Source organism: Capricornis sumatraensis, chromosome 13 (assembly GCF_032405125.1).
Source record: "Capricornis sumatraensis isolate serow.1 chromosome 13, serow.2, whole genome shotgun sequence".
Lineage (NCBI taxonomy): Eukaryota > Metazoa > Chordata > Mammalia > Artiodactyla > Bovidae > Capricornis > Capricornis sumatraensis.
In genome coordinates, this window is record NC_091081.1 from 14177790 (window position 1) to 14205367 (window position 27578).

The 27578-nt window shown below is 42.3% G+C and overlaps 1 protein-coding gene across 1 annotated transcript in view; it reads right to left on the reverse strand.

The window, feature by feature from the left end:
- Positions 1 to 2427: 2427 nt before the first annotated feature.
- Positions 2428 to 27578, reverse strand: part of NKAIN2 (sodium/potassium transporting ATPase interacting 2) — a 631336-nt gene continuing 606185 nt past the window's right edge. The window contains exons 5-7 of the mRNA XM_068985329.1: positions 22871 to 22931; positions 3060 to 3141; positions 2428 to 2452 (exon numbers count right to left, since the gene is read on the reverse strand). Coding sequence (XP_068841430.1) covers positions 2428 to 2452; positions 3060 to 3141; positions 22871 to 22931 — 168 coding nt within the window. The remainder of the gene's footprint in view (positions 2453 to 3059; positions 3142 to 22870; positions 22932 to 27578) is intronic.

A 27578-nucleotide genomic window follows, 5' to 3' on the forward strand; every position in this document is an offset into this window, starting at 1 on the left:
GCCCGATAATGGGCCGCATGTGACTAACAAGATGTGTGACCTGTGTTTTTCTTTCCTTTCATCCAGTGTCCTCATCTGTAGAATAAAAGCTTAGTGTTCTAGGACTTGAGGTCTGCTAGGGGATGCTTTGTAGAAGAGATGGTAGCAGTATTTTGACTGGTGATTTGTTAAACATTTATTTCATGAGCAGTGGGACTTGAAGCCTCTGATATAATTAACCATTTTCAGGCAGTAAGGAAAAAAACAGTATTTTTATTACTTTTGGTTTGCAACTGAAAGTATTTAATAAAATCATGAGAAGTTTCTGTTTTCAAGGAATTTCATTCTGGACATTAAATTTGAAGAGTCCTCTCTTTAAAGAAAACAGAATTATAAATGCCTGATTTGAAAGTATATTCTTGATTACATATAATTAGCATTCTCATGTTATCATCAGAGCTTATCCTTAAATAATGATTATATCCAATTTATTACATTTTTATCATCTTTATTGATCATTCATACTGACCAGCACAGTGTAATGTTATGTGATAAAAACATGATATTGTTAGAAGCAAGAAATTGCAGGACTTACAGATATTCTGGTCTACTTTTGAGCACAAGCATATTGTTACATGTTACTTGGGCTGATAAGATGTGATACATTGTTTACAGAGGAAACCTTTTGGGAATGAAAATACAGTGTATGTTAATTTGAGTTCATGAAGTCTTTTCCTGAGTAATATTGGGTAACATAAGCATTGTTCCTACAACTAATAAATTGCTTATTAAGTGTCTTGTATGTGACATGTCCTCTGTTGTAACTCTCTACAAGCATTGTTTTATATAAATTCAGAGCAGCTATATGAAGTACATGGGCTATTGTCTCTGTTTTGCAGTTGAGGAAACTTAGGCCCTGATGGCTCAGATGGTAAAGAACCTGGCTGCAGTGCAGAGACCCAGGTTTGATCCCTGGGAAGGGAAGATCCCCCGGAGAAGGGAATGGCAACCCACTCCAGTATTCTTGTCTAGATAATTCCATGGACAGAGGAGCCTGGCTGTCTACAGTCCATGGGGTCACAAAGAGTTGGACATGACTGAGTGACTAACACTTTCATTTTCAGGCTTGGTGAGAATAAAGTTATTCAAATAAAGTTACAGGTCCAAGGTCATAAAGAATTGGATCGCATGCAGTCTACCTTCCATAGCGCATCTTAACCACTGCCTCTCGCTGCTTTGCTTTTAGTTTTTAATAGAACACTTTACACAAGGGTATATTATTGATATAATATCGAGAAGAATGGTAAAGAACATAAAGGACTTATTTTTTATTTAAGCTATCAAATCTTCTGGGAGGCTGGGAAACTTATGGTATAAATAGAAATACAACTATGTTGTGGGGAAGAAGCAAAAAGAAATATCAAAGGAAAAAGATTTAGAGACATTTCATAAAGAAAGTATATTTTAAGATACAATTTGAAGGAGAGTGGGATTTGAAAAGTAGAATTTGGGAAAAGACATTTGGTGTCAAGAGAATAGCATCGACAGCTGAAAAAATCCACATCGTGTTTGTGGATGGCGAGAGTTTTAGTTGGGCTGTTAGAAGTAGATAAGGGGAAACATCAGAGTATGTGTGAGACATCAGAGAAGGTAAGGTCAGGAAGCAGTTCTTAACCATTGTAAAATGTGAAATCGTTGCATTTTCCTGGTGTCTCTCAGCATTATCTGCATCCAGTTGAGACTCAGAAGTTTTTAAGTTGAAGAGCAGAGATAATATTTCCATAAAATTTTGGGGCTGGGCCATAGTAGAGCGGCAAGTTCTGATATGGATTTTGGACTTTTTGTTTAGTAGGCAATACGGAGTTTTTTGATAGTTTCTGGGCAAAGGTCTAACAATTGGAGTGATACTTTAAGAAGATTAAATTGATAGTTACATAGAAGAATGGGAGTAGGGGTTATAAAATAAAGAGACTGTAAAACTTCAGTTAATGAATAGCTGAATTGGGGCAGTGGTTTTGGGGATGTAAAAGAGGGGTTGTGTGAGATCCTGTTTACAGAAGGGATGCCATATAGTATTGACTGCCTTCTGAACTTGATAAAGTCTGTTTTATGAGTGGTGTTCTGAATGCTTTTGGGGAACTACAAGAGACACACACAAAATGCAGCATGGTGCACAGATCATGCCCTTTGTGAAAAGAAGCTGAAAAGGGTATGTATAAGGATTACCTTAATCTCTCCGGAGGAGAAATACTCCCCCAAATGTGTTATCATCCTACACACTAACAATATTAAAAGGCAAAATGACTGAATGGTGGAGGACAAGGACAACAAACACGAATCTTCAAAGAGAGAAGCTCACATTTCGAAATGAATTGGAATCTTACTTTCTATTTTGATCTTCGCTTGCAATTCAGCATATCACCTGATGCTGATATATAGAATTTGTTATCAGTTGTTATCCAAGGGAATTTGCCTAAACACAGATATAAAAATCAGGCTCCGATTGTATGTCTGCTCTCTTGAGTGCTAGAGTAAAGGGTCTGATAAGTTTAAGTCTTAATACTCTGGTTTCATTTTCACTTTTCACACCAGAAAAATGTTAAAGAGCATTATTACTTCATTTATCATCCAAAAGAGAACACTTATAAGTCTCATAGGGAGTGCTGGTAATAAGTATACCAGGACAACGCATGTAAACTGTGACTGTACTGGGAAAATCAGGACATACAGCTTATATATAGTTACGTACAACTACCTACAATGTTATATCATCATCAAAATATACAACTTTTGGGCAATTCAAAGAAATTATATATTGAATTTTTAGCTATGTAGTTGATACACATGTAAGAATACTTTTAAAAGTAGCTTTAGAGGTGGCTTTCCTGATAAATTTTGTAAAAATTATGAACAAAATGTTATTAGAGTTATCTCAGTCAAAACAACGTTAATAGAGGAGAAAGTATTGGAGGCAAGTCATGACTGAAGGAAAGCCACATGCCATCTCTTGTGTGTGACAATAACATTTGCTTAATCACCTTTTAGGATCCCAGAAGAATACTGCAAAGTAAAGCACTCACATGTACATGGGCTGCAGCTGTAAATGAGACGTCTTCTGAGGCCCCTGATAGCCGTAAGAATCAAAGCCACCTATGAAATCAACTAGAGAGGGACAATTGCTATAATTAGTCAACTTTTCAGAGGAGATGCATACTCATGTTCAAGGTCTTATACAGATTACTAATATAAACCTTTTTAATAATCTATTAGACCAGAAGTAGCTAATTGTGGAGATAAAAAGATAGTTCCTTCAAGGCAGTGATTCCCCCACCCCCAACTGTGAGATTCAATTATTGCTTTACACGAATCTATTAACTTGGGAGAAGAAATTATATACTCCTTTGAAGCAACCAAGACTTAATTGGAGCAATAAAATTCACTTGCACAATTAAGATGCCATATGTCTTTGTGGTTAGTGTGGAGATTTTCTGTAACACCTTGCAAATGTAAAAAAATCGACGATAGCTCAAGTGCATGTATCTATCAGCAATTATTATTAGTAATAATGTTATATCCTGATTGTCAGGTTCAAGGTGCTGTGATGAAGGTGAGGTAAATTAGCTCAGCACGGGCGTCCCTGCCATTATGTGGTTCGTAATCTCAAATAGAAGGTGATGGCACCCCACTCCAGTGCTCTTTATAGAAAATCTCATGGACGGAGGAGCCTGGTGGGCTGCGGTCCATGGGGTCGCTGAGGGTCAGACAGACACGACTGAGCGACTTCACTTTCACTTTTCACTTTCATGCATTGGAGAAGGAAATGGCAACCCACTCTAGTGTTCTTGCCTGGAGAATCCCACAGATGGGGGAGCCTGGTGGGTTGCTGTCTATGGCGTCGCAGAGAGTCGGACACAACTGACGCGACTTAGCAGCAATCTCAAATAGACAGTCAGAAATAAAGATATGGAAGAAATTCTAACCAAGGATTCAGATGCATCTGATATACGTTTGGTGCAGACATATTATACAAGAGCATTATAAAATATGTATAGTATTATTCATATTATATTATACCTAGAACAGTCAAGTTCAGAGAGTCAGAAAGTACATTGATAGATGCCAGGGATGGCGGGGTGGGGTGGGGTGGGGCGGGGGATGGATGGGGAGTTCGTGCTTAATGGCGACAGAGGTTCATTTTAGAAAGGTAAAAAAGTCGGGAGATGGAAGATCACGAGGGTTGCACAGCATTGTGCATGCACTTAGTTCCACTGAACTGTAGAGTTAAATATGGTGACAATAGTATGTTTTATATTATGTGAATTTTGATGCATTATAAAAGCATTAAACATATTTATAAGCAAAAAAAAAAAGCCACATTCAAATGCCATACACACCTAGATGTTTGAGGTACAATGAGATACAACAAGAGTTACTATGGTAGATTATATTATCCAGAATGGCTGCAGCAAGATCTCCTGAATCCCGTGTCTGCTTACAGTGTGATCTTGACACTCCACCTGTCCTGTGGTTTGGGTCTTTATCCTTTCCTGTTGAAGCTGGGAGGAACTTTGTGGCCACTTGGACCCACGGAGTGTGGTAAAGGTGACACTCTGTGACTTCTAAGGCTAGATCAAAAAAATGTCATGCTCTTCCTTCCCTTTGCTCTTCAGGGATTCTCTTCAGGAACACAGCCGTCATGCCCAGACTGGGAAGGGCAGCACATGGAGAGATCAACAAAGGACCCTTGGATATGATTTTGTCTAACAGGGTGGCTGAGGTCCCAGCTGACAGTCAGCGTCAGCACCCAGACACGTGCCTCCAAATGATCCCAGCCGCAAGCTGCTGAGTCAGCCCAGCGCTGGAGTGTCCCCAGCTGAGGCCTCTGACGCTGGGGGTTGCAGACCAGCTGTCCTCGCAGTGCCTTGTCTGGACTCTTAGCCCGCAGCCCACGAGTGTAATCGCGGCTGTTTTACACCACTGCATTTTGCAAGCAGCGGTAGCTGTGACGCAAACATTCGTGCTAAGAGTGCTATGGGAAACTTTTCCTTTGTGTTTCCTTTTTCATTCCTGGTCGTGGAGGTCCTGTGGTGGGGCCCAAAGAGGCAAGACGACAAAAAAAGCTGACAAGATAGATGACAGGAAGGGGAAAGAGAGGACCCTAGAGACTGAATTAAGATGTGTGAGGATATCTTTACTTTTTTTCTAATGTCTTATTCTGGTGGTTGAAGTTTGGCTAGTTTTTATTCTCTTTTTAATATCTCAAAGTGTTACAGGTAGAAATTGGAACAAGGGACATAAAATCCATGATGTCTGTTTAGTGGGGAAATCTTTTTATTTTTGAAAAGCATTTTATTTTTTTAGAGCAGTTTTAGGTCCACAGCAAAACTGAGAAGTACTGAGAGTTGTGCCCTATCCCACCCCCAGTATGTGCACACCCTCCCCTCCTGTCAGCATCCCACACCAGTGTGGTGCACTTGTTACAACTGAAGAACCTACCTTGACGCATCCTTAGCACTCAAAGTCCAGAGTTTGCATTGGGGTTCACTTTGCTTTTAAATTCTGTAGGTTTTGACAGACTTGTAATGACATGTATCCACAATTTTGGTATCATACAGAATGGTTTCACTGCCCTAAAAATCTGTGTTCTGCCTTTTTTAGGGTTTTTTTTTGTTTGTTTTTGGCCATGCTGCCTGTAGGATCTTAGTTCCTTGACCAGGGATTGAACCAGGAAGGCCCTTGACCGTGACAGCACAGAGTCCCAGCCACTGGATCACCAGGGAATTCCCTTGTTCTACATTTTTAATCCCTGCATTGCACGCCTGCTGCGTCGCTTCAGTCGTGTGTGACTGTTGGCAATCCTGTGGACCGTAGCCAGTCAGACTTTTCTGTCCATGGGATTCTCCAGGCAAGAATACTGGAATGGGTTGCCATTTCTTTCTCCAGGGGATCTTCCCGACTCAGGGGTCAAACCCAGGTCTCTCACACTGCAGAGACCTGCAGATTCTTTACCCTCTGAGCCACCAGGGAAGCCCTATAATCCCACCCTCTCCCTTAAACTCTAGCAACCATTGATCTTTTTACTGTCTCCAGTAAATGTCACGCACTTCCCTTTGCTCTTCAGGAATACAACCGTCATGCCCAAACTGGGAAGGCCAAACTAGCCCACGTGAAGAGATCAACAAAGGACCCTTGGATATGATTTTGGCTGACAGGGTGGCTGAGGTCCCAGCTGACAATCAGCATCAACACCCAGACAGGTACCTTCAAATGATCCCAGCTCCAAGCTGTTGAGTCAGCCCACCTTTTCTAGAATGTCACATACCTGGACTCCTATGGTTTCTAGCCTTTTCTGATTGGTTTCTTTCAGTTAGTCATATGCTTTGAAGGTGCCTCTATATCCTCTTATGATTTAATCTCTCTCTCTCTCTTTTTTTTTTCTATCATTAAAACCCTTTTACTGAGGCAGAATTTCTCTTCTGGTCAGAAGTGGAGTAGTACAACAGTCCTTCCTTATCCACAGAATACAGTTCAAGGTCCTTAATGGATTCCTGAACCATGAACAGTGCTGAACCCTGTATCTACACAATACTTTGCTTTTTTCCCCTCCCTGTACTAATGGATGCTACTAATGGATAGGTAGCATGCACAGCATGAATATGCTGGACAAAGTGATGATTTATGTTACTGGAGGGACCGAGCAGGATGGTGTGAAATTTCATCACAGTACTCAGATGGCTCAGAATTTAAAACTTAGGAATCGTTTATTCTTTTCAGACTGCAGTTGACGGCAGGTAGCTGAAACCATGATACGGAGAATCTAGAGTGTAATGAAAAGAACAGAGGTCTGATGTTAGAAGGATGGGGATTCAAATACTGTTTTGACCAGTTGCTGGCTGTGTGACCTTAGACAAATCACTGAACTTCTCTTACACAAGAATTAGAACACATTTTATTAGTGGGAGGATAAAATGAGGGGTGTAGAGCCCTGGGTGAGACATGTGGTGTGGAAGAAGAAAACTAAAAACCCGTAAGAATTCAGGATTTTCTTTATAGTTCTTCTAAACTTTGCAGTGTGGGAGAAAGGAAGTGTTTAATTTGGAACAACTATAGGAATACAGGGCTTGCCTGGTGGCTCAGATGATAAAGAATCTGCCTGTGATGCAGGAGACCTGGGTTGGGAAGATCCCCTGGAGAAGAGAAAGGCTACCCACTCCAGTATTCTGGCCTGGAGAATTTCATGGTCAGAAGAGCCTGCTGGGCTACAGTCTATGGGGTTGCAAACGAGTCAGACATGATTAGTGAGCAAATAATGGCAACTAGATGTTTGGCTTAGAGCTCAAAATTTGTTGTCTAGGAGGTGTTGCTGCCTTTAACAGAAGCAAAAGAATTGAGAGAAGGGAGCTTGTGTTTGGCTTCATTAGAAAATGTAGTATGTACGTGGCATATATGAGCAGCAAGGACCAGAAAACATTTGGGAAACAGGAACTATAATTGTAATTGGTGGGAGACAAATTGGAGACTTGCTGGGACTGGAGAGGTGAATTTCTTTTTCTTCATTCAGCTTTATTGTGTTTCATTGAAACCTATCTCCACCTGACATATTATGAATCTACCCTATTTGTTGTTGATCTCAGCATGGTAACATAAGCTGCATGAGATTTACTGTGCACTACAGTGGCCCCAGAACCCAGAACAATGTCTGGCTCATGGAAGCCATATTTACTGAATAAACTCTTCAGGCTGTTTTGAAAAAAGGCAGGTGATTTAAGTATGGAAGATGCTGGGAAAATTTCTAAGTGAAATTGAAGTGCATTTACCCTTTCTTCAGAAGGCCTTGAATGATAATTAAGAGAAGACCTTTTATAGGAGATCTAGAATGTCAGTACTTGCTTGGATCCTGTGAGACAAAAGAAATCTTTTGGATATCAATGGAAAGAAGGCACCATTCTCGTTTCTGCGGTCGATATGAATGGAAGGAAGAAAGCTAGGACTTGCTTTAGCATCAACATAACTCGGGTGAGAGGGATCATCCATTGATGATTGCTATCACATGTTGCAAAAATGTTGATAACTGGTAGAGAAAATATTGGTTTCTTTCTGGCAAGTTCATAGCATTCTAAATAGAGGTACATGACTAGGTAGAAGGTGACAAAATAAAAGAAAATTTGTACTTGTTTGATCTTTGCCTCTTTGGAGCAGTTTGGTTTTGGTTCTCTTGAAACAACTCATGAATGTTATTTTCTCGGCAGTTGGTTTTTTCTTTGCCTTAGTTTTCCTGTCTGCAGTATGGGTATGCTTTTAATCTACTGACCCGTGGAGGCACAGGGATGCCCAGTTATTTTAAATTAGTAAAGTACCATATCAGTTTAATGACTATGATTTGAGAACATTAATAATAGTGGAATTTAGAAATTACCAAGTAAGAGAAAAATGCTTTTTGAAGGAATATTCTTCAATCAAATATGTCCCCTGTTGTGAGCTTCCCTTTTATTTAAACCTTTTAATCATGAACAGTGAGTTCAGCAAACTTAAAGCTGCTTTTTAAAAATACATGTTGGCAGGGAGGTATTGTAATATAAAATTGTACCTTGGTTATTAATGACAAAAGCTACTAGTCAACACACTCTTTTGGAGATAGAGCTGGAAAATATCACGGGGGGAAATTTTAAAAGGCAGCTCACAGAAAGCTAAGCCCAAATATTTGGAAGCACTCATTGAAAGATGTTAAAGAATTTCTGTGGGCCTATGAAAGTAGAGTGTAAATCCATTATCTCTGCAGGTAAGGATTCCAAGGGTACTTATCTCCAGTGGCACAAAAGGAATTTCAGAGCATAAAAGTCGAAGTCCAAAAAACCGCTTGTTGCTCCCACGCAGACTTACTTGGAGGCAGCAATTCAGCTTCTTCTGTGAGCTTGATGTACTCAGTCTGGACTTACATCTCTGAGTGGACGGTTTATTTTTTCTGATTAGGAAAACACATTCTTTGTAGGTAGGGGTGTTTTACTCCACCGTTGCCTGAAAAGTCACTAAAGTGTGATACTACAGAGAGCTTCCAGCAGGCGAAACATGCATTGAATGAAATGAGACTTATTAGCTAAATCACAGCAGATGCTTCCCTTCCTAACCTTGTTCAGAAAGTAACCTTTTCTCAGGATCTTAGGGTTGTGTTTTCCATGTTTCTCTCTTAGTTGTATCGCAGTCAGATCTTCAGGGTTTTAACTTGGTAGACACATTTAAGTATACTAAAAACTGCAAAGGAAATATTTCTTTAGAGATCATTTGAGTAACTAAGCTTTAAGCTGTTGGTTTTAAAAACGTAATGAAAATGCTATACACATTTCCATAAATAAATAAACTGTTTCGTCTTTTCACTGTTGCCTATTTTGGCTGATTCTCAGTGTGGCCAGTACCTTAGGTGAGATTTGAAGAAACACATGTTGGTTTTCTGCTGAGACAAGGGTCTTGCTGTTGAATCATCTTCTAATAGTATAATGCCGCCACTGGCTGCATCGCAGGGAGAGTGTGAAGTAGTGGGAAGATTGAGGGCTTGGGAGTCAGAAGACCTGGGCTCAGCCGTGCCTTCCCTTCTTACTAGCATTGTACCCACAAGCAGGTCACAACTGCTCTGAGCCTGACTTCCTTCTTCCTCTGTGAAGTGGAGATAAAACAATCCCAACTGCACAGGGTTATGTACGTGTGTGACTAGATGCACGTGTTTTACGGATACACTGCAGGTGGATGTGGGGTTTCATCTCTCTTAGCAAGGGATTTGTCCGAAAAGAATGATTTGAAGTATGCTTTACACGTTTACTTTCTTTACTGAGAGCATGAGAATTTTTCAGGCCAGGAAAGTAGATGGAGGTAAGTAAGAGTCAGAAAAGAGAACTTTGTGTTAGAATTTACTTGAAGTTAGTGTGGAATAATGAAAGTGTGGAAGTCATCAGCAGAAGCTGAGGTAGGTTTATGGAAACCCTTCTCATGCCCACTTGGTTGGTTAACTATAGTCTGGCAAGTGATAGGAGTAAGCCATGTGACATATTGTAGATAAAAAGGAAAGATATTGTATATATTAAAAAAAAAAAAAACTACCTAGAACTGAGTTTCCACTTTTCAAATATTTTTGGAAATCACTTCGTATCTTATCCTAAAGGATGGAGAGGGACTGGACCTGATTTGGTTTGTGGTCTGGAAGGCTTTGACCCATGAGTGTCAAAAAGGAAATTTCGAGTGGAGTGAGTGAAGGTGAAGACACCAAGAGCTTGTCTCCTGGGTTGGGCTGAGGGAATGAGGCCAAGGCTAGGTGGAAGAAGAAAAGCTAAACCATTCCTCTCAGATTTAGGCGGGGTTTCGAGAATATGTGGCTCAGATGGTTAAGAATCTCCCTGCAATGCGGGAGACCTGGGTTTGATCCCTGGGTCGGGAAGATGCCCTGGTGAAGGAAATGGCAACCCACTCCAGCATTCTTGCCTGGAAAATCCCACGGACAGAGGAGCCTGGCGGGCCAGAGTCTGTAGGACCACAAAGAGTCGGACACAGCTGAGTGACTAACGCTTTCACTTTTCTAGAAGACAGAAGGATAATTGCTGGTATGGAGAACCCTCGAGGTTCTGAGGGGGAAATGGGACGCGTTATGTCTGGTAGCTTTGGTTTTTCTCAGGTTTGGGCACTAGACGTAAGGTGCTTGGAAGGCTTTGCAGCAGGTCCCGTGGCCACTGTGTCACACCGTCAGGGGGAGAGGAGGGAAAGCTGTGTTGGGAAGAGGGAGCACCCAGGTGGGCTTTGGGGCTCTCTCCGGCTGTTGTGCAGCAGCCCTGGATTAGGAGTAGAGACGCTGCATCTGAGCTGCGTCAGGCAGGGATATTGGAAATCCAAGCCTGATGGAGGAGAATGCAAGGAACGAAGGCCAAGGGTGCCTGTAAGAGCATCACTGTTCTTATGCATCCGGGAGAGAGATGATGAGTAGAAAGATAAAACTTCCAGTGGAGGGAAACTCCTGAGTAAAGATGAAGACACAGTCCTCCAGGAGGGAGGCAGGAGAACAAAGGAGTAAAAATCGGAGTTTACAGTCAGGCAGAGAGTGTTAGAACTGGTGGTTTTTAGAGATGCCTTTTTCCTCCATAGTGAAGGTGATCCACATCTCTCCTCGGTGAAGGGAACTATGGGGTGGTGGCAAAGTGAGTGGTGACAGATGTGGTTAAGAAGTGAGATGGTCAAGAAATTGTACAGCTCGAGTCAGAAAACTCTGTATTCAGATAGTTTTAATACTTTGAATAGATGTGGAATCACGTGCAGAGTGTGATAAAATGACCTTTATTTTCAAGCTTCCTGGCATCACTTTGTGCCATGGCATTTGGGTGGATTAGATAACACCAGTCTCTGTTTTGTTCTTCCCCTAGAGAATGGCTTTCAATTATATGTGACGTGTCTCTCAGTCGAAATTGGAGAGAGCAGTTATTACAGGCTCTAGGCAGGCTAGTTAGACATGATTGGCTGTGTCTTCACAGCTGACATCTGGGATATATTTAGAAGGCACAGCCCACTTAAATGCAGGTTTTAATTAGGGTGTCGGACATCGATGTATCCATATTTAGGAAAATGAAAAATAAAGCATGGATGCTAAAATCCCCAGGAGAGAACTGTTTCTCCCCTTGTACTTTTTGGTTGCACAATTTTTGCATTATTTTTCAGCCTCCAGAAAGAAGAGCTAAACCTAAAGTGATCATCTTTATCGGACAATGAGAGCATTTCAGGCATGAGGATGCCCAGTGGTCACTAGTGTTTTCTTAGCTATTTGGGATAGGTGAAACTAGGTTTTCCACGTGGGGTTCGTTAAAAACACGTAAGATGATTCTTGTGTGAATTATGGGGTCCATTTGATCAATATGGGTGAAAAAGTTATCCTTTTAAGAAAAGGCGCATCTATTTTTGTTAAATTCTGCACATCCCTCTGACTTATCCTTTAGGTTTCAGTGGGGATGTCATTTCTTCAGGGAAGAATTTCCTAGTCCTCTTAACTGCATGAGGCACCACTGGGGGTAAGTCCTCCCATCCCCACTCTCCTTATCTGAACACTCATCACACTTTGGTCTATTTCCTCGTGTGAATTGTGTGCTGGGTTGTAGGCATCAGGGGGGGCAAAGACAGTGTCTGCTTCATCCCTAGTGAGTAGCACACAGCCTTCCATGTGGAGTGGCTACTTGACAAAGGTCTCAGAAGAACCTGTGTCGAGTTTCACGGTGAAGTGATGTGTAAAGTATACCTTGACCTGGGAGGCAAGTTCGGCTCCCAGCACCGCCTCTAAATGATTAACTTGGAGCAAGTCAGTGTTCCTTTCCTCAGCTGTAGAATCAAGGGACTAAAGCAGGTGATTGCGAATATTGCCCAGTGCTCTATGCTCTGCACGATTCCATATTTGTGGGATTGTTTTACATACTGATAATAGCAGTGGAGCATTTAAAATGAACCAACCTGTGAAGACATAATGAGTGGGAAAAATTCGTGTGAAGGAGTTGTTCCCCCTCTGGCTGTTGCTGCTGTTGTGCGTCAGTTTTACTGAGCACGTTTCTAGGGAGATGAACTGAAGAATAGGTCTGTTGGAACCTGAGACTCGAGACGTGACCGTTCGCAACTGGGGAACAGAGTGATGACAAAGAGTGGGAGCCGGGAGAGAAAAGTACGGTGGACGGGCTTGGAGCCCACAGAAATACTGCCGTCCCCATTCAGTTTATTTCCGTGACGAAGGTGTGTGGATGCCTGACTGTGAGCATCCCTTTGCCTCTGTGCTCTTGGGAGTTCCTTTCGCATCAACTCCATTAGTTACAAAGGCAGCAATCCATATCCAGTTTTCTTTTTGTGTCAGAATTGTTCATGTATAAACCAGGATTCTTTGTGGGAAACATTTGCAATTAATCCCCTAAACAAACAAACAAACAAACAAAAAATGCAAATCTCACTCTGCCCTGAGGCAGCCCTGCTGACTCCGAGGCCAGACCACCATCTATTATACACAGAAATGAATTGAAATTCCCACTTTGGGCCTAACCTAATTTTCCAGTGATAATAGGCATGGATTCCCAGAAGCACTGTACGCCTCTTGATAGTAACATCCTCATTTCCTTTCCTGGTAAATGTTTTAAATAAAGATTTTAGCGCCAAAGGAAATTAACCTTTAAATTAATTGTAATTATAAAATGCCATCACTGATTTTTGTCTTCAGCCTAATTACTTTCTATTATTTAAACAAACCTCACCTCCTGTGAGTTTTAAGTTTGTTTCTCCTTCACTCCCTGCCACACAATGCCAACCCACCCCCGTGGAGGCCTGCCTGGCTCTCTGCCGCTGGAGCAGCCTCGTTTAAAGGTCGCGCAGGATGGAGGGTTTGCCCTGCGCTGCTTCTTTGCAATGCACTCTTAACTGCTCTGCGTAAGGCAGCTCGGCTCCGATGTTTTCGCTCCGCGTACCTGGTGGCCGTCCTGTCTTTAGAGAGGCAGTGCTTTCAGCCCCCCTGCTTTTAAGAAGGAGATAGCCATGCCTGGCCTTCTGTTCCTATCAGATGCCGTTGCTACCGCTAAAGCAAAACTGGTCGTAATGGATTTGGCAACTGCCAGCATCCTTTATCAAAAGCCCGACTTTGGGTGCACCGTCCTCTTTCTCAGCGTGTCTCAGCGTTGGAGGGCTCTCAGACGTCTGTTTCCTGTGCCAGCTCTTTGTCTTGCTCTCGTTTGTTCTTTCAAGACAGGGCTAAAGGATCCCATCTACTTTATTTGTGAGTATGTATGTTGGCGCTGAAAGCATCCTATCTGCCACTTAGCTGCGTTCCTTCTTAGGTCATTATCAATGTGAGTAAAGAGAGAGATGGTGCGGAAACAGGTACAGAACACGTGTGAGAGGATGGAAAGAGGCAAACTAATCCCAGTGGGAGATGTTTCTTTTAATCCTTTCTGTAAATACCACTACCTCTCCTGCCTTTCACAAGCGCTGGCTTTCTTTTCCATTGAGGCGGATTAAAACCACTTGGATGTTATTTATCGACTGCGTTATGTTGGTTTTCTGCATTACATACCTCCTTTAAACACCCCAGTTAAAGGGCCTCCTCTGCTGCTCTGAATATTGTTAACCTCAGCATTGACTGTTTAGAAATACGGGCCTGAATGCTTCGAATCAACAAAGGGTAGAGAATGGATCAATTTCTTCCCCCATATTTTTGACTTGGGAACATGGTATGCATGCTCAGTCACTCGGGTGTGTCCGTGTCTGACTCCCTGTGACCCTATAGAACGTAGCCTGCCAGGCTCCTCTGTCCATGGAATTTCCCAGGCAAGAATACTGGATACTGGAGTGGTTTGCCATTTTCTTCTCCAGGGGATCTTCCTGACCCAGGGGTCCGACTGGTGTTTCCTGCGTCTCCTGCATTGGCAGGCAGATTCTTTACCACCTGGGATTCCCTTGGGAACATTAGATTTATTTAAGGATGGTCCTGTGTGCATGTATGTGTGTGTATGTTTGTGTATAAAAAGCTATGAAGTATAACGGAATGGCCGCTAGGAGAAGAGGGAGAAAATGAGAAGTAACTGTTCAAGAAGACTCAACTTGGCCCTCAATGTTGATTGTTCAGTCACCCAGTCATGTCCGACTCTTTGTGGCCCCATGGACTAAAGCACACCAGGCCTCGCTGTCCCTCACTGTCTCCCGAAGTTTGCCCAAGTTCATGTACATTGCATCGGTGATGCCATCCAGCCATCTCACCCTCTGAAGCCCTCTTCTCTAATCTTTCCCAGCCATCAGGGACTTTTCCAGTGAGTTAGCTGTTAGCCTCAGGGGACCAAAATACTGCAGCTTCACCTTCAGCTTTAGTCTTTCCAGTGAGTATTCGGGGTTGATTTTGCTTAAGATTGACTGGTTTGATCTCCTGGCTGCCCAAGGGACTCTCAGGAGTTTTCTCCAGCACCACCTCCAGTTTGAAGGCATCAGTTCTTTAGCGCTCTTTGACATTCTGTTTACAGTCCAGCTCTCACAACCATACATGACCACTGGGAAGACTATATATTCTCGACTGTATGGACCTTTGTCAGCAGAGTAATGTCTCTACTTTTCAACCCGGGGTCTAGGTTTGTCATAGCTTTCCTGCTGAGAAGCAGTTGTCTTCTGATTTCATTGTGCAGTCTCCATCTGCAGTGACTTTAGAGATGAGAAGAGGAGATCTGTCACTGCTTCCACCTTTCCCCTATTTGTCATGGAGTAATGGGTCTAGGTGCCATGATCTTAGTTTTTTTAAGTATTTAGTTTTAAGCTGCCTCATGAACTCTCCTCCTTCACCCTCATCAAGAGGCCTTCAGTTCCCATTCGCTTTCTGCCATTAGAGAGGTACCGTCTGCATATCTGAGGTTGTTGATGTTTCTCCCACCTGTCTTTTGATTCCAGCTTGTAGCTCATCCAGCCCGTCATTTCTGATGATAGGTGTATCATCAGCATATAGGTTAAATAAAGCATGGTGGCGGCAGACAGCCCTGTTGTACTCCTTTCTCAGTCCTGAACAATCAGTTGTTCCATACTAGATTCTAACTGTTGCTTCTTGACTCACATACAGGTTTCTCAGGAGACAGCCAAGGTGGTCTGGTACTCTCATCTCTTTAAGAGCTCTCCACAGTTTGTCGTGATCCACAAAGTCAAAGGCTTTAGCGTAGTTGATGAACCAGAGGTAGATACTTATCTGGAATTCCCTTGCTTTCTCTGTGGTCCAGCGAATGTTGGCAATTTGATCTCTGGTTCCTCTGCCTTTTTCAAACCCAGCTTTAAACCAGGTTTGGATTTTGAGACCCAGTCTGGAAGTTCTTGGTTTGTGAAACACGAAAGCCTAGCATGGGAGATTTTAAGCATGACCTCACTAGCTTGGGGGATGAGTGCAACTGTCTGACGGTTAGCACATTCTTTAATTGGCTCTTCTTGGGTGTTGGACCTGAATATCCAAATTTAAAAATAAAGCACTCATGTTTTCTCTTCCGTGACCACAAGAGGGAGCAATTTAACAGCTGGCGGAAAAGACCAGTACTAATTTCGGGAGACGGAACTGTAAAAATTGTCTCACAGTTCGGGAAGGCTGCTGTCACCGACAGGCGCTCACGTGTTACTGACGGGAGGCACACGTGTATGTCTCTGTTTTAGGCGTTGGTCATCTAGCCTGGCTTTTGTTTTTACTTATGGCAGCATATCTTTCTCCCCCCAGCTTTCTTCCATTTGTAGAAAATGAGGAAATCTGCTTTATTTATTCATTTATCTCTTATAAATTCATTATTTATTTCTTATAAATTCGTTATTTATTTATTTATCCATTATTCTCTTACTTAGAATTAACTGGGGTCTACCAAAGTGTCACATTCGTTTGGAGTTTCCCTGTAGTCCAGGAGATGTTAGTGGAGAGCTAACTGGTTGATTCACTTATTTCCCATATACTTATTGAGGGATAGGTTAGATGCGGAGGCTATAGCAGTGGTCAAGACAGGTGTGGTCCCCAGTGACATCCGCTAACACTGTCTTCCCTTGAGGGAGTCAGTATGTCCTGTGTGATGTCAGAAGCTCACCGGGAACACTCAGCGACCTTGGGCAAGTTGTTTAATCTTATGGGTCTATAAAATTAAAGTGTTGAAATGGGGCAGTAGGCAGCAGTTTTCCATCATTTCAAACTCCGCAGTGTTCTCAGTTCATAAGAAGTCTGAAGCCAAATCGGGAGCTGTAAAATTTAACAAACGCAGAGCTCCTGCTCTGGAAGGTTGGGAAAGGGGCAAAGTGACACCTTCTACTCTGGCCCCTCTGTGGCTCTGCAGAGCACCAGCTAGAGATTAGCAGCATCCGAAGTCTGGGGCTCCAGACCCTAATAATGAGTGATTCTGTTCAGAGATGGGGAAAGAAGAGACAAATTTTGGTTTTGTGATAGGCTGGCAGAGATAAACAAGATTACTTCAGTCAGTCACCTTCAGAATTGCAAAACAAATGTTGTAAAGAAAACAATAATATATTATACTTTCATTTGATTGAGTATGATATTTGTGAAGTAACATAGGCAAATCATTCTCATAACTCTACCTGTCAACCTGGCACTCAGGAACTTCGCACCTTTTTTGAACTGCTAATTGCCTACCCCTTGGGTTATGTTTGGTGAGTGATTTATAAATAATAAGAAAGAAAGCTGAGGTTACCAAGCAGAATGTATAAAATGGCCCCGACAACCAGATAGAGAGACAGAAAAAGATAGGAAGAAAGGAGACATATACCCAAATGTTAACTGAGAACCAGAATTTGAAATTGTGAAATCATTCTAACTTTCTTTTTCTTTCATCTGTAGGTTCTCTCCATTTTGCAGTAACTTACATCCTTTTATAAACAGAAAGCACCAATTTTTTTTTTTTTAATGGCTGAGTACTCCTCCCTTGCCACCTCCACCCACCCTCAGAGGTGGGAGAACGTGTCCTTGTGCTCAAAGAATAGCATCCAAACTCAGTGATCCTGTCAAACTAGAAAAATGATCAAAGTGTGCAGAACAGAGTTCAATACACAGAAGTGTAGGCCAGCAGGCTTTAGAAGAAAAATCAAACAAAAATAACAGAAAATTATTAGCCTCAGAGAAGTGAATAATTTCCCGTGGTTTGCTTTTCAAATGAAAGGTTCCATAAATTGATTATGACTTTTATCCCAAGGCCAGTTTGTTTTGGAGAATTCAGGACAGGATTTTATGCATCTGTGCTTGGTTGGCAGGTTCATGCACATGTGTATCTACAAGTTTAAAAATCTAGAATTAATTTTTAAAATATTTTTTCAAAATAAGCCCCCTTAGGATATTTTAAAATGGCATTCTGCATATTTTCCCGGATGATTTGAATATTTAATAACATTTGCAAACACACTGAATCTCTTTTAGGAAAAATAGTGAGTACTTAGAAAAATGTCGCCTTCCCAGATGGTGCTAGTGGTAAAGAACCCTCCTGTCAAAACAAGAGACGGAAGAGACACAGGTTTGACCCCTGGGTCAGGAAGATCCCCTGGAGGAGGAAATGGCAACCCCTCCAGTATTCTTGCCTGCGGAATCCCATGGACAGAGGATTCTGGTGGGCCACAGTCCACGGGGTCACAAAGAGTCAGACACGACTGAAGCTACTTAGTATGCACTTAGAAAAATGGATCCATTTTCCAGAGGACTGATGTTTATTTTTAGTTCTAGTTTAACTATTAAGGCAAAGGTTTATAAGAACACATAATAAAAATTTAGAAATCATGTTGGCCTTTTTTTTCCCCTCTTATGGATCAGTGATATTTCCCACAGCTGCATGTTTTCCTTTTAATTGTCCCATCTAACAGCGCTAACGCAGCAGGTAATTTCTCAGTTCTGTCATTCTAAGTGGACACTGGACTCTGGTGCAGAGAAGCTGAAGATTAAGGGAGAGAAGAGTTACAAGTATCATAAAAGGCAACAGACCAGAAGTCTCGGAACCTTTTATTTATTTCACAGAATATTGTCAAAGAGAACAAGTAGAGAGGCATGGAAAACACTGGAGGTTCTAAGGAAAAACAGCCTGGTTGGCAACGCATGATAGAGTGAAGAGCCCAACCACAAAGACAGCTCAGTGAGGGACGACCACTCCCCTGGAGAAAGAATTTTCTCCTAAGACATACCACTGCCTTTTCACTAACAAATGTAGCAAAGTACGTTGTGATGGTTGCCCCAGTCACAAGCGTCAGGGCGCACCCTCTGGAGCAGGTCCCAGGTTTCTGGCCAGGGGCTTCTCATCTGAAGGCAGATCGCCCCTACCCCCGGCGGGGGATGCTAAGCAGGACCGCTGCCTGCCGGCGGCGAGCCAGGGGCGGGGAGGCCGCTGTTATGCCTGGAGCCTCTTAGGCACAGGCCTTTGAGGCGCCAGTGAGTGGAAGCTAGCCCCACTCTCTTCCCAGCAGATGTTTTCAAATAGCCTCACGCTGTGTGCCTCTGTGTGTATGTGTTTAATCTTTAGATATGGGATGTTCGGGACTGAATGGTGTCCCCTTCCAGATTTATCTTTTAAAGGCTGAACCCCCTAGGTGGATTGTATTTGGAGAGGGGACTTCAAAGAGGTAATTAAGGTTAAAGAGGAGCCGACAGGCTACCGTCCAGAGAGAGTCGGACGTGACTGAGCGACTGTCACATCACAAGGTTAAAGAGGCCGTAAGGACGTGTGGCCCTCATTTGATAAAACTGGTGCCCTTAAAGCCTAGGAAGAGACATGGGCATATGCACAGAGAAAAGGGGGCACGTGAGAACGATGCGAGAATTCAGCCTTCCGGAAGCCAAGGAGAGAGCCTTCAGGGGAAACCAAGCCTGCCAACACCTTGAACTTGGACTTCTAGCCTCTAGAACTGTGAGATCATGGGGATCCGCTGGTTAAGCCGCCCCGTCTGTTACGCTTTTGTCACTGCAGCCCTAGGGGGCTGGTCCATGGGGGCGGAAGTGCCACATCTTCCTGTTTGAAATCTTTGCTCCAAGGGCGGTCGTCATCCCCCGGCAGGCTCAGCAGATGGCAGTGGTGTCCTGTGAGTTTGCACCGCCAGCTGTCCTGCCAGGCTGTGGCTCCAGCTTAGATCGCCGAAGGGTCAGAGATGCCAGCTTCAAGGCCCTAGGTTCTCATTGGGGAAATAACAACAACTTTGCATTAAAGTGTCTTGATAAATACTTATCAAACTGGCCGCTAGAGAAGTGCATGGGATACCGTTTAAAAGGAGAAATAAGGAAGAAAATCTTCGGCGTTTGATGTGCCTGCAGTGACTCCCTTTCGTTCAGCAAAGGTTTATTCTATTTTGTGGAGTCTTGAGTCTTCGGTTGTGGAGCCTGAACCCTCACCGCAGCTTCCTCGAGGTTGGTGCTTCTGAGGCTGGCTGGCTGCAATTGCTGCTGAGCCTCAGATATTAAAACCGAGGGCAGACTGGTCAGTATCCTCCTGACGTCACGGACACTGCAGTCTCCCAGGTGCATGGTTAGGCTCTTAACTGTACAGTCCAGTCCCAGCGCAGCTACAGAACCCAAACTGTCCTCTGTCCCTTCTGAGACCCTTAGGAATGGAGACTGAACTAATCTGGCAGTTAGGGAGCTGGCACCTCCTCCTGCCCTACACTCCCTTTAGGATGCTTCATCACAAATCCATAGCAGGTAAGGACAGTCACACACAGATCCCTTCTCTGTTTATATATACGTTAAAGTTGCCTCATATCTCAGGACTTCAGCGGTCCCATGAATGTCCAAGATAAACATGAGACTACTTGAATATAAAACAAAGTAGTTTATATCTTACTAAGCAAAAAGACCACAAGTAGAAAAATTATCTATGATAAGGCTGCTTGCGTTTTAGATTAATATAGGCGCTTAAGTTGAGTGAAGTAAATCAGAAAGAAAAACAAATATTGTGTACTAATCGTTATATGTGGAATCTAGAGAAATGGTTCTGATGAACTTGTTTGCAAAGGGGGAATAGAGACACAGACAGAATGAATGGGTGGGTGCAGTGGGGGGTCTGAACTGGGAGATTGGATTTATGCGTGTATGCTGCCATGTGTAAAACAGATAGATAGCTAGTGGGAACTACTGTATAGGGCAGACAGCTCAGCTCGATGCCGTGTGGTGACCCGTATGGGTGGGATGTAGGGGGGAGTCAGACACACACACGCGCGCGCGCACACACACACACACACACACACACACACACACAGCTGATTCACTTCATTGTACAGCAGAAACGAATACAACATTGTAAAGCAATTATATTCCAATAAAAACCAAGAAGTTGTGAGTTGTGGTTAAAATAAGGAGCTGTGGTCAAAATATATATAAAGAATAAGCATTATGGAAAAGCTTTTCAGACGTTTTAAAGGTACGCCTTGTCTTCCAAAAGATACTTGTAACTTCACACCCACTTTCATTTATATGGCTTTGACTAAAACTTGACTTAGGGACGAATTCCCTAAAAGAGTTCCCTGGGATTCCTGTTCTAGTTTCTTCAACTGATATTTCCATCTACCTGTTCATTCATGTCAGAAACCCGGAAATCCATCAATCTCTTTTTAACCCATCATTGAGTATTTATGTTTAATAACATACATATCCTTTCCCTCTCCATCACTGGTCGTAGGCCAGACCCTCATCTTCTCATCTCAGTCCTTGTCATGGTGTCCTAATTTGTCTCCCTTTCCTTAATTTTGATCCATTCATCCAAGTCTTTGCTTCATAATGTTTTGTTTGCATATGTTTGCGTTTCTGATTATGTCATTCTCTTTCTATTAACTGCCAATTGATTTGCCATCATGCAATACAAAATAAAGTGCAGACTCCTTTCTTTGTTATAACCATTTTTTATGCTGTCTCATCTGCTTCCAGTCATCTCTGGGTGCCCACTTCTAGCATAGGGTGTAATTCAGTCATATTATCCCGGCTCCTCTGCCCCCAGCTTGGCAGGCTGTGATATGTCTTGATGCTTTTTCACCTTTGGCCTGGGATCACCTTACTCCCACATTGGCTACCCAGCAAATACTAATTTATTTTCCAAGATGAAACTCAAGAGAACTCTTCTCTATGAAACCATTCCTGATTCCTATTCTTATCTCCCCACACTATACACTGTACAGAGTTTTATTACACTTATTTGTTCACATGTTTTTTTTTCCCTACAGAATCTTTAATTCTTAGAGGTAAAAGACTGCATATCATTCCTCTAAAAACATCCAGAGACTGACACAGCGCTTCATACATTGAGGAGTATTTTGTAAATGCTTATTTGTAAATGACTATCATTTCCTTTTGCACACAGCATACTATAAACTATACACTGTGTAGTCCTGATTTTACATAGCGTGCAAGTATGATTGAAAACGTGTGTTCTCTAAATGAAACATCTGATACAGCCTCCTTCTTTCTAGTATGATTGGAAAGTGAAGCAGAAACACATGTTTCTCTGAGCATTTTCCTTGGATCATCCTGTAACAGAGCAGTGGATTATCATCTTTCCCCCCACTGTCTCAATACCCCAGTCATTATGAACATGTTTGAAAACCAAGAAAAATGATCCCCACCTCTGATTTTTCCTCAGAGTAAATATAGCTGTATGCGCAAGTACCCAGAGATCCCGGAAGGACTTCTTCCAGTCCTCCTCTTTCAGATCCTTAGTGGGGGCGAGGATGAGTGAAACTTTCTATCTGCCGATTTTCAGAAGAGTAGACAGTGGAGCCGCTTCAAGGCTTGTGAGACGGCCCTGAGGTCTATACTTGGGATTAAGCAGTAGCGCTAAATGCTGAGACTCTGAGGTAACATTCTTGCCATTTGTATCAAATTATAACAACAAAACTGGACTTCCCAGGTGGTGCTAGTGGTAAGGAACCTGCCTGCCCGTGCAGGAGACATAAGAGGTGTGGCTTCGATCCCTGGGTTGGGAAGATCCCCTGGAGGAGGGCATGGCAACCCACTCCAGTGTTCTTGCCTGGAGAATCCCCATGGACAGAGGAGCCTGGTGGGCTAAATTCATAGGGTCGCAGAGAGTTGGGCACGACTGAAGCAACTTAGCACGCACACAGGAACGAAAAGGAACTATCAATATTTGGTTTCATGATTTCTTGATTTAATCTGAAGTTGGTTCTTGTGAGAATTTTTGAAACTTACTGCAAATTGTTGATTGTAGTCATTTGTAGTCCTGGGTGACACCCATTAGTTATCTGTATGGTGGATAGTTTTATGAAAAACACTTCAGCCTGATGTGTGCAAAGGGCTTAGTCCCTGGTTCTAATGATGCGTTAAGGGATATCGTCTGACAAGCAGATAGGCTAGGTAAGAGGCAGTACAGACGATGCTCTGAACGTGAAAGAAACAGGATAGAGCTTTTATACTTACAGCTGTCCTCTTCTTCAGTTATACATTTCACAACATAACAGGCGTAGATGAACCCTGCCAGCTGAAACAAAATAAAGATGCTTTAGACATGAGGCAAAGGCAACAGTCCTGGACCTCACTGGGGGAATGGCCTTTCAAAGGCAGGCAGTTTTGACTAGATTTGGTGTTCCAAAATGGTTCATCAGACTTGTTCCAGATTCCAGTGTGGAGTCTTGATTCGTATAATGTGCCTTACAAATGATTACATTACTCTGTTTTCCTTTGTTCTGCATTTACGTGAGATTTGTTAATTGCCAGGCAATCTACAACAAATTATTTTAGGTCTTGAAAAAGAACTATGGCCATTCATTAATGGAATAACATTTGCATTTGTGCCAATCAACTTCTAATTCACTTTTCATTAGCCCAGAGCCTAAGATTCTAAAATTAGATTCCTGCTGACTAGCAGAAAAATGTTTCAAGGGAAAAATTTTGAGGAGATTCCATGGAAAGTTGCATGAACACTTTGTAAGTAAAACTTGTTTAGACCAGTTTCGGGAACCAAGACCAGGAACACAGCATACCAGGTATAATCAAGATGACGTGCTACAGAAGAGCAACAGGGTAGATAACCAGTATGCTCTGAACTGGGATCGCACACATCAGAGCATCTTTACCGAAACATGTGGCAGAGGTCCCTGTCGTCAGGGAAGCCTTTGCTCACTGAAACAAGTCTCTGTGAAGGAGCACAGCAAAGCTCTTGATGTATAGCCCCTCAGATGTCATAGTTTTGTATTCCTTCATATAATTATTGAGTCCAATAATGAGCACTGGTGGAAGGAAGGAAACTAATTTCCTGATTTGTGGAAAATTTTTTCCCTCCAAATAATCCAATCTGGAGGAATCCTAAAAAGCATATGCTCAGGATAGTGATGAACATTATTCACAATGACATTTCAGACAGGCATTGATCCGCTGAGTGTTTGGCATCGGGGAAGGGAACCTTGGAAAAAAGGCTACCGTCTTCAATTAGGAAGCCAAGGTACAGAGCAGAGAGTTGCTGCTGTGAGAAGTCTAATGAACTTGTTTTTCCATTATCTGACAGATTGCAATATTTCTGGAAGACACGAGTGAAACAGTTTAAGTCAGAGGGTACACTGAGAGATTTAATGGGAACTATTTGGAGATAGAGAGAGGTCCAGTTCAAAGGAACTTTAGAAAATCTCTGATTTTAATTTGAGAAGGAAAGCATGTTCTGGCAGATTCTAGTTCTTTTTCAAAGAGAACTGGCATGAGATAAAGCAGTGGTTTTCCCAGCACAGAAGCAGTGACCCTGCTTAAGAGTGAGAAGTGGATGAGGAAAACTTGTGCAGAATATTCTTTACCAGCTTCTGTTTTCAGATCCTGAATGAGAGGAACAGTGGAGCCCCCCTGCCCTCCCACACCAAGTGGGTTATCTAAACTGTTACATATAATAATAGATAGAAAGCATACTGGGGCTTCCCAGATGGTGCTAGTGGTAAAGAACCTGCCTGACAGTGCAGGAGACGTAAGAGACACAGGTTTGATTTCTGGGTTGGAAAGATCCCCTGGACGAGGGCATGGCAACCCACTCTAGTAGTCATGCCTGGAGAATCCCATGGACAGAGGGAACCGGTGGGCTACAGTCCATAGGGTTGCAAAGAGTTGGACACGACTGAAGCGACTTGGCATATAGTGCAGATAACATACCACTGATGTTACGTTAGCCCTTAGGTTTTTAAAAAATGTGTTAGAAAAGTTACCAAATAACCATTTTTCTCTTTGTGGGTATTGGCAATAAAATTGTGATAATAATAACTATTTCCTTATATAATGGAATCATCAGAGTTACTGTTTTTATGAGATTTACTTTTGAAGTGCTAGGTACTGTTAAAAAAACCAGTGTGTCCTGTTTGGCTTCAGCAAGGATTTTGATATGACCAAGCAAAATCACACAGTGATTTGAGCATTTTCACGGATAGTGGGGAAAACAGATTATACTAACACTTTTTAATTTTTTATCTACCAGGACCCATGAAAATGCCCTCTTCACTGAGTGACCCAGGCCCACTGGTGTTTTGTCATGGGTGCCGGATCTGACACTTGCTAGGCAAAGAAGCTGTGGGTTTGGTTAGATCCCCTGGGTACTGCTTGTGTCTCCTCTTCTTCCTCTGCGGGAAGGTGTTACCACTGTGGCTAATGCAGTAGATTTATCCATGGTTCCTCTCTTCAGGTTAGAATACTACAGGCAGCATTTTTTCCCAATCACAAGCTTTTCTCTTGATTTTCACTCATCACTTAATTACTTTGAAATGAAAATCTAGGTAAAGAGCACAGATGAATTCTGAGATTCAGGGCCAGTGAGTTTAAACTTCTCATTAAAGTGTCACTAGAATCTAGATTATTAAGAGTATTTCTCTCCCAGGATGCAGCCGTGGCACTGTATTGTGCTTACCAGTGAGCTTTTAATTGTATTCAGTTGCATTCTTTAACTATCAGGGGAGCGACTTTGATATAAAAGTAAATCCTGCTGCATTTCATTACAAAAGCTTGCTGATTAAGAGAACTTCAGCTTTTAAACTGGTCACCTCTAAATACAAATGGAAATGAGTTTCCCCCAAATTAGTCAGGATTCATAAACCTCTGTTACCTTTCAATTTTCCTACACTGAATAAATTTCTAATTTAATTTTCACTCCCTCGCAGCAATTTATAAATTTACCTTCTGAAGAGCAGTTTCAAAGGATTTCTTACAGCTCTGAATACTTTCTATAACATGCAACTCTGTTAACTGTGGTCGGGCCACAAAGATGAACGCGGCTGGGTTTCCCAACCTTGGCACCACTGACGTTTTGGGTTGAGTGCTTCTTTTTCTGTGGGCTCCGTTGTACCTTATAGGATGTATAACTACTAACACCCTATGATCAAGACAGTTTGACAGCTGAGATAATCCAGAATATCTTGGAGAAGGAACTGGCAACCCACTCCAGTATTCTTGCCTGGAAAGTCCCATGGATAGAGGAGCCTGGAGGTAGTTCATGAGGTCGCAAAGAGTCGGATACGACTGAGCGACTAAGTACAAAATGTCTCCAGACCTTACCATACATCCTTCAAAGGCAAAACTGCCCCTCGTTAGAGCCACTGTTATAGACCCAGTCTAAAGGATCTTGCAATCTTGTGGCAGGGATACACATATAATTGTAATTCAAAGTAGATTAGGATAAGTGTCAGGAGGAAGGAAGAAAATTGATTGTCTCCTAACTGACAAACAGTAAACTGCCTGCTTTTGCGGTTAGCTCATTAAATCCTCACAACTGCCTTTGGAAGAGCATCATACGTATTTTTGCAGAGGAGTGGTAAAACGGGCCTTGCTTTGCCTGAGTGAGTTCATCAAGTGGGGAACTTACAGCTGTGTTCAAGGAAGAGCCAGTCTTTTCATCTGATGGGTGTGTGTGGACCTCATGTTAAAACAAGGGAAATAAAAGCTGTGAAGGCAGATTAGGACTATAATCAGAAGGCTTTGAGTATGAATCAAATTGCAATTCTGTGTCATTTTCTACACAATACACTTAAGGAGCGCCCTGTCTTCAACCAAAAATGTATAAAATTTTTTGTGAAATACAAATCCTTCCTAATGTGATACGTTGGTCCCTTTATAGCCTCACTTCTCACCACTCCTTGTCTCAGAACTGACACCGGTATGAAGCTGTTGGCAGTTTGCTGACATATATCAGATGGTTGCCCTCTGCTCTTTAACTCATTAGCCCCTTCTGCCAACAAAGTGCCTGGCCGCTCTGCACCTGCTCCCTTTCTTCCTCACTCAGTCCTGCACCTTTGAGTAGGTCTGACTCATCCTTTAAGACTGAACGGAAGTGTTGCCTCCCCGAAGAACTGGGAATCCATCCCCTGGGTAGATTGTAAGTGACAGGCTGGCGTTTTTGGAAATAGATCTTGAGAAATGGGAGAGGGGGCTTTGAGAGGGAATAACCAGAGGAAAGGTGAGAACACCTTCCCAGCAGAACTCAGACAGCCTGTGGGATGATGTGGATTTCATTCAGGGAGGAGCAAGATGGCCCCACTTCCGAGGAGTCTGGGTCATGTGAAGGGGAGTGATGGTGCCCAAAGCAAGAGACAGTGACCGACATTGTCATAGTAGGTCTGAATACCTGGAATTAAAATAAAATTATTTTATTTTGTTCCTTACATAAAAATGGCTGGAATAACAATGGCTAGATACTGGTCATACTGTATTAATGCTAGGCAAACATATAATCATCCGCTTGTAGAAAATCAAAATATTACAGCTGTCTTAGTCTTTGGCATGCAGAGCAGAGCTAAGCCTAAATCTTTTTATTTTTATTCATCTTTTCACCTTGACACATCTAATATGATTTGTTCACTTCTAATTCACCTTATAGGGAATTACATATCATCTTGATACCATTACTGGCTGAAAGGAAATGATACTTTATAACTAAATCAGATTAAAATTCTTTTTTGTATCAACAAACCAGATTATGACTCTATGTCCCAGAAATTCACTTAGAAGCTAATAGGTAAGTAGAAACTAAAATCTTTGGTAAGTATTTAAAAAGATTTAATTGTAATAATTGACAATGTAACAACTTTAGTGTTTCAAATATTATCTTTTGGACTTTTTTTTTTTTTCAGGAAGTTGTACTAGATGTACTTTTTCCTAACCCTCCCCT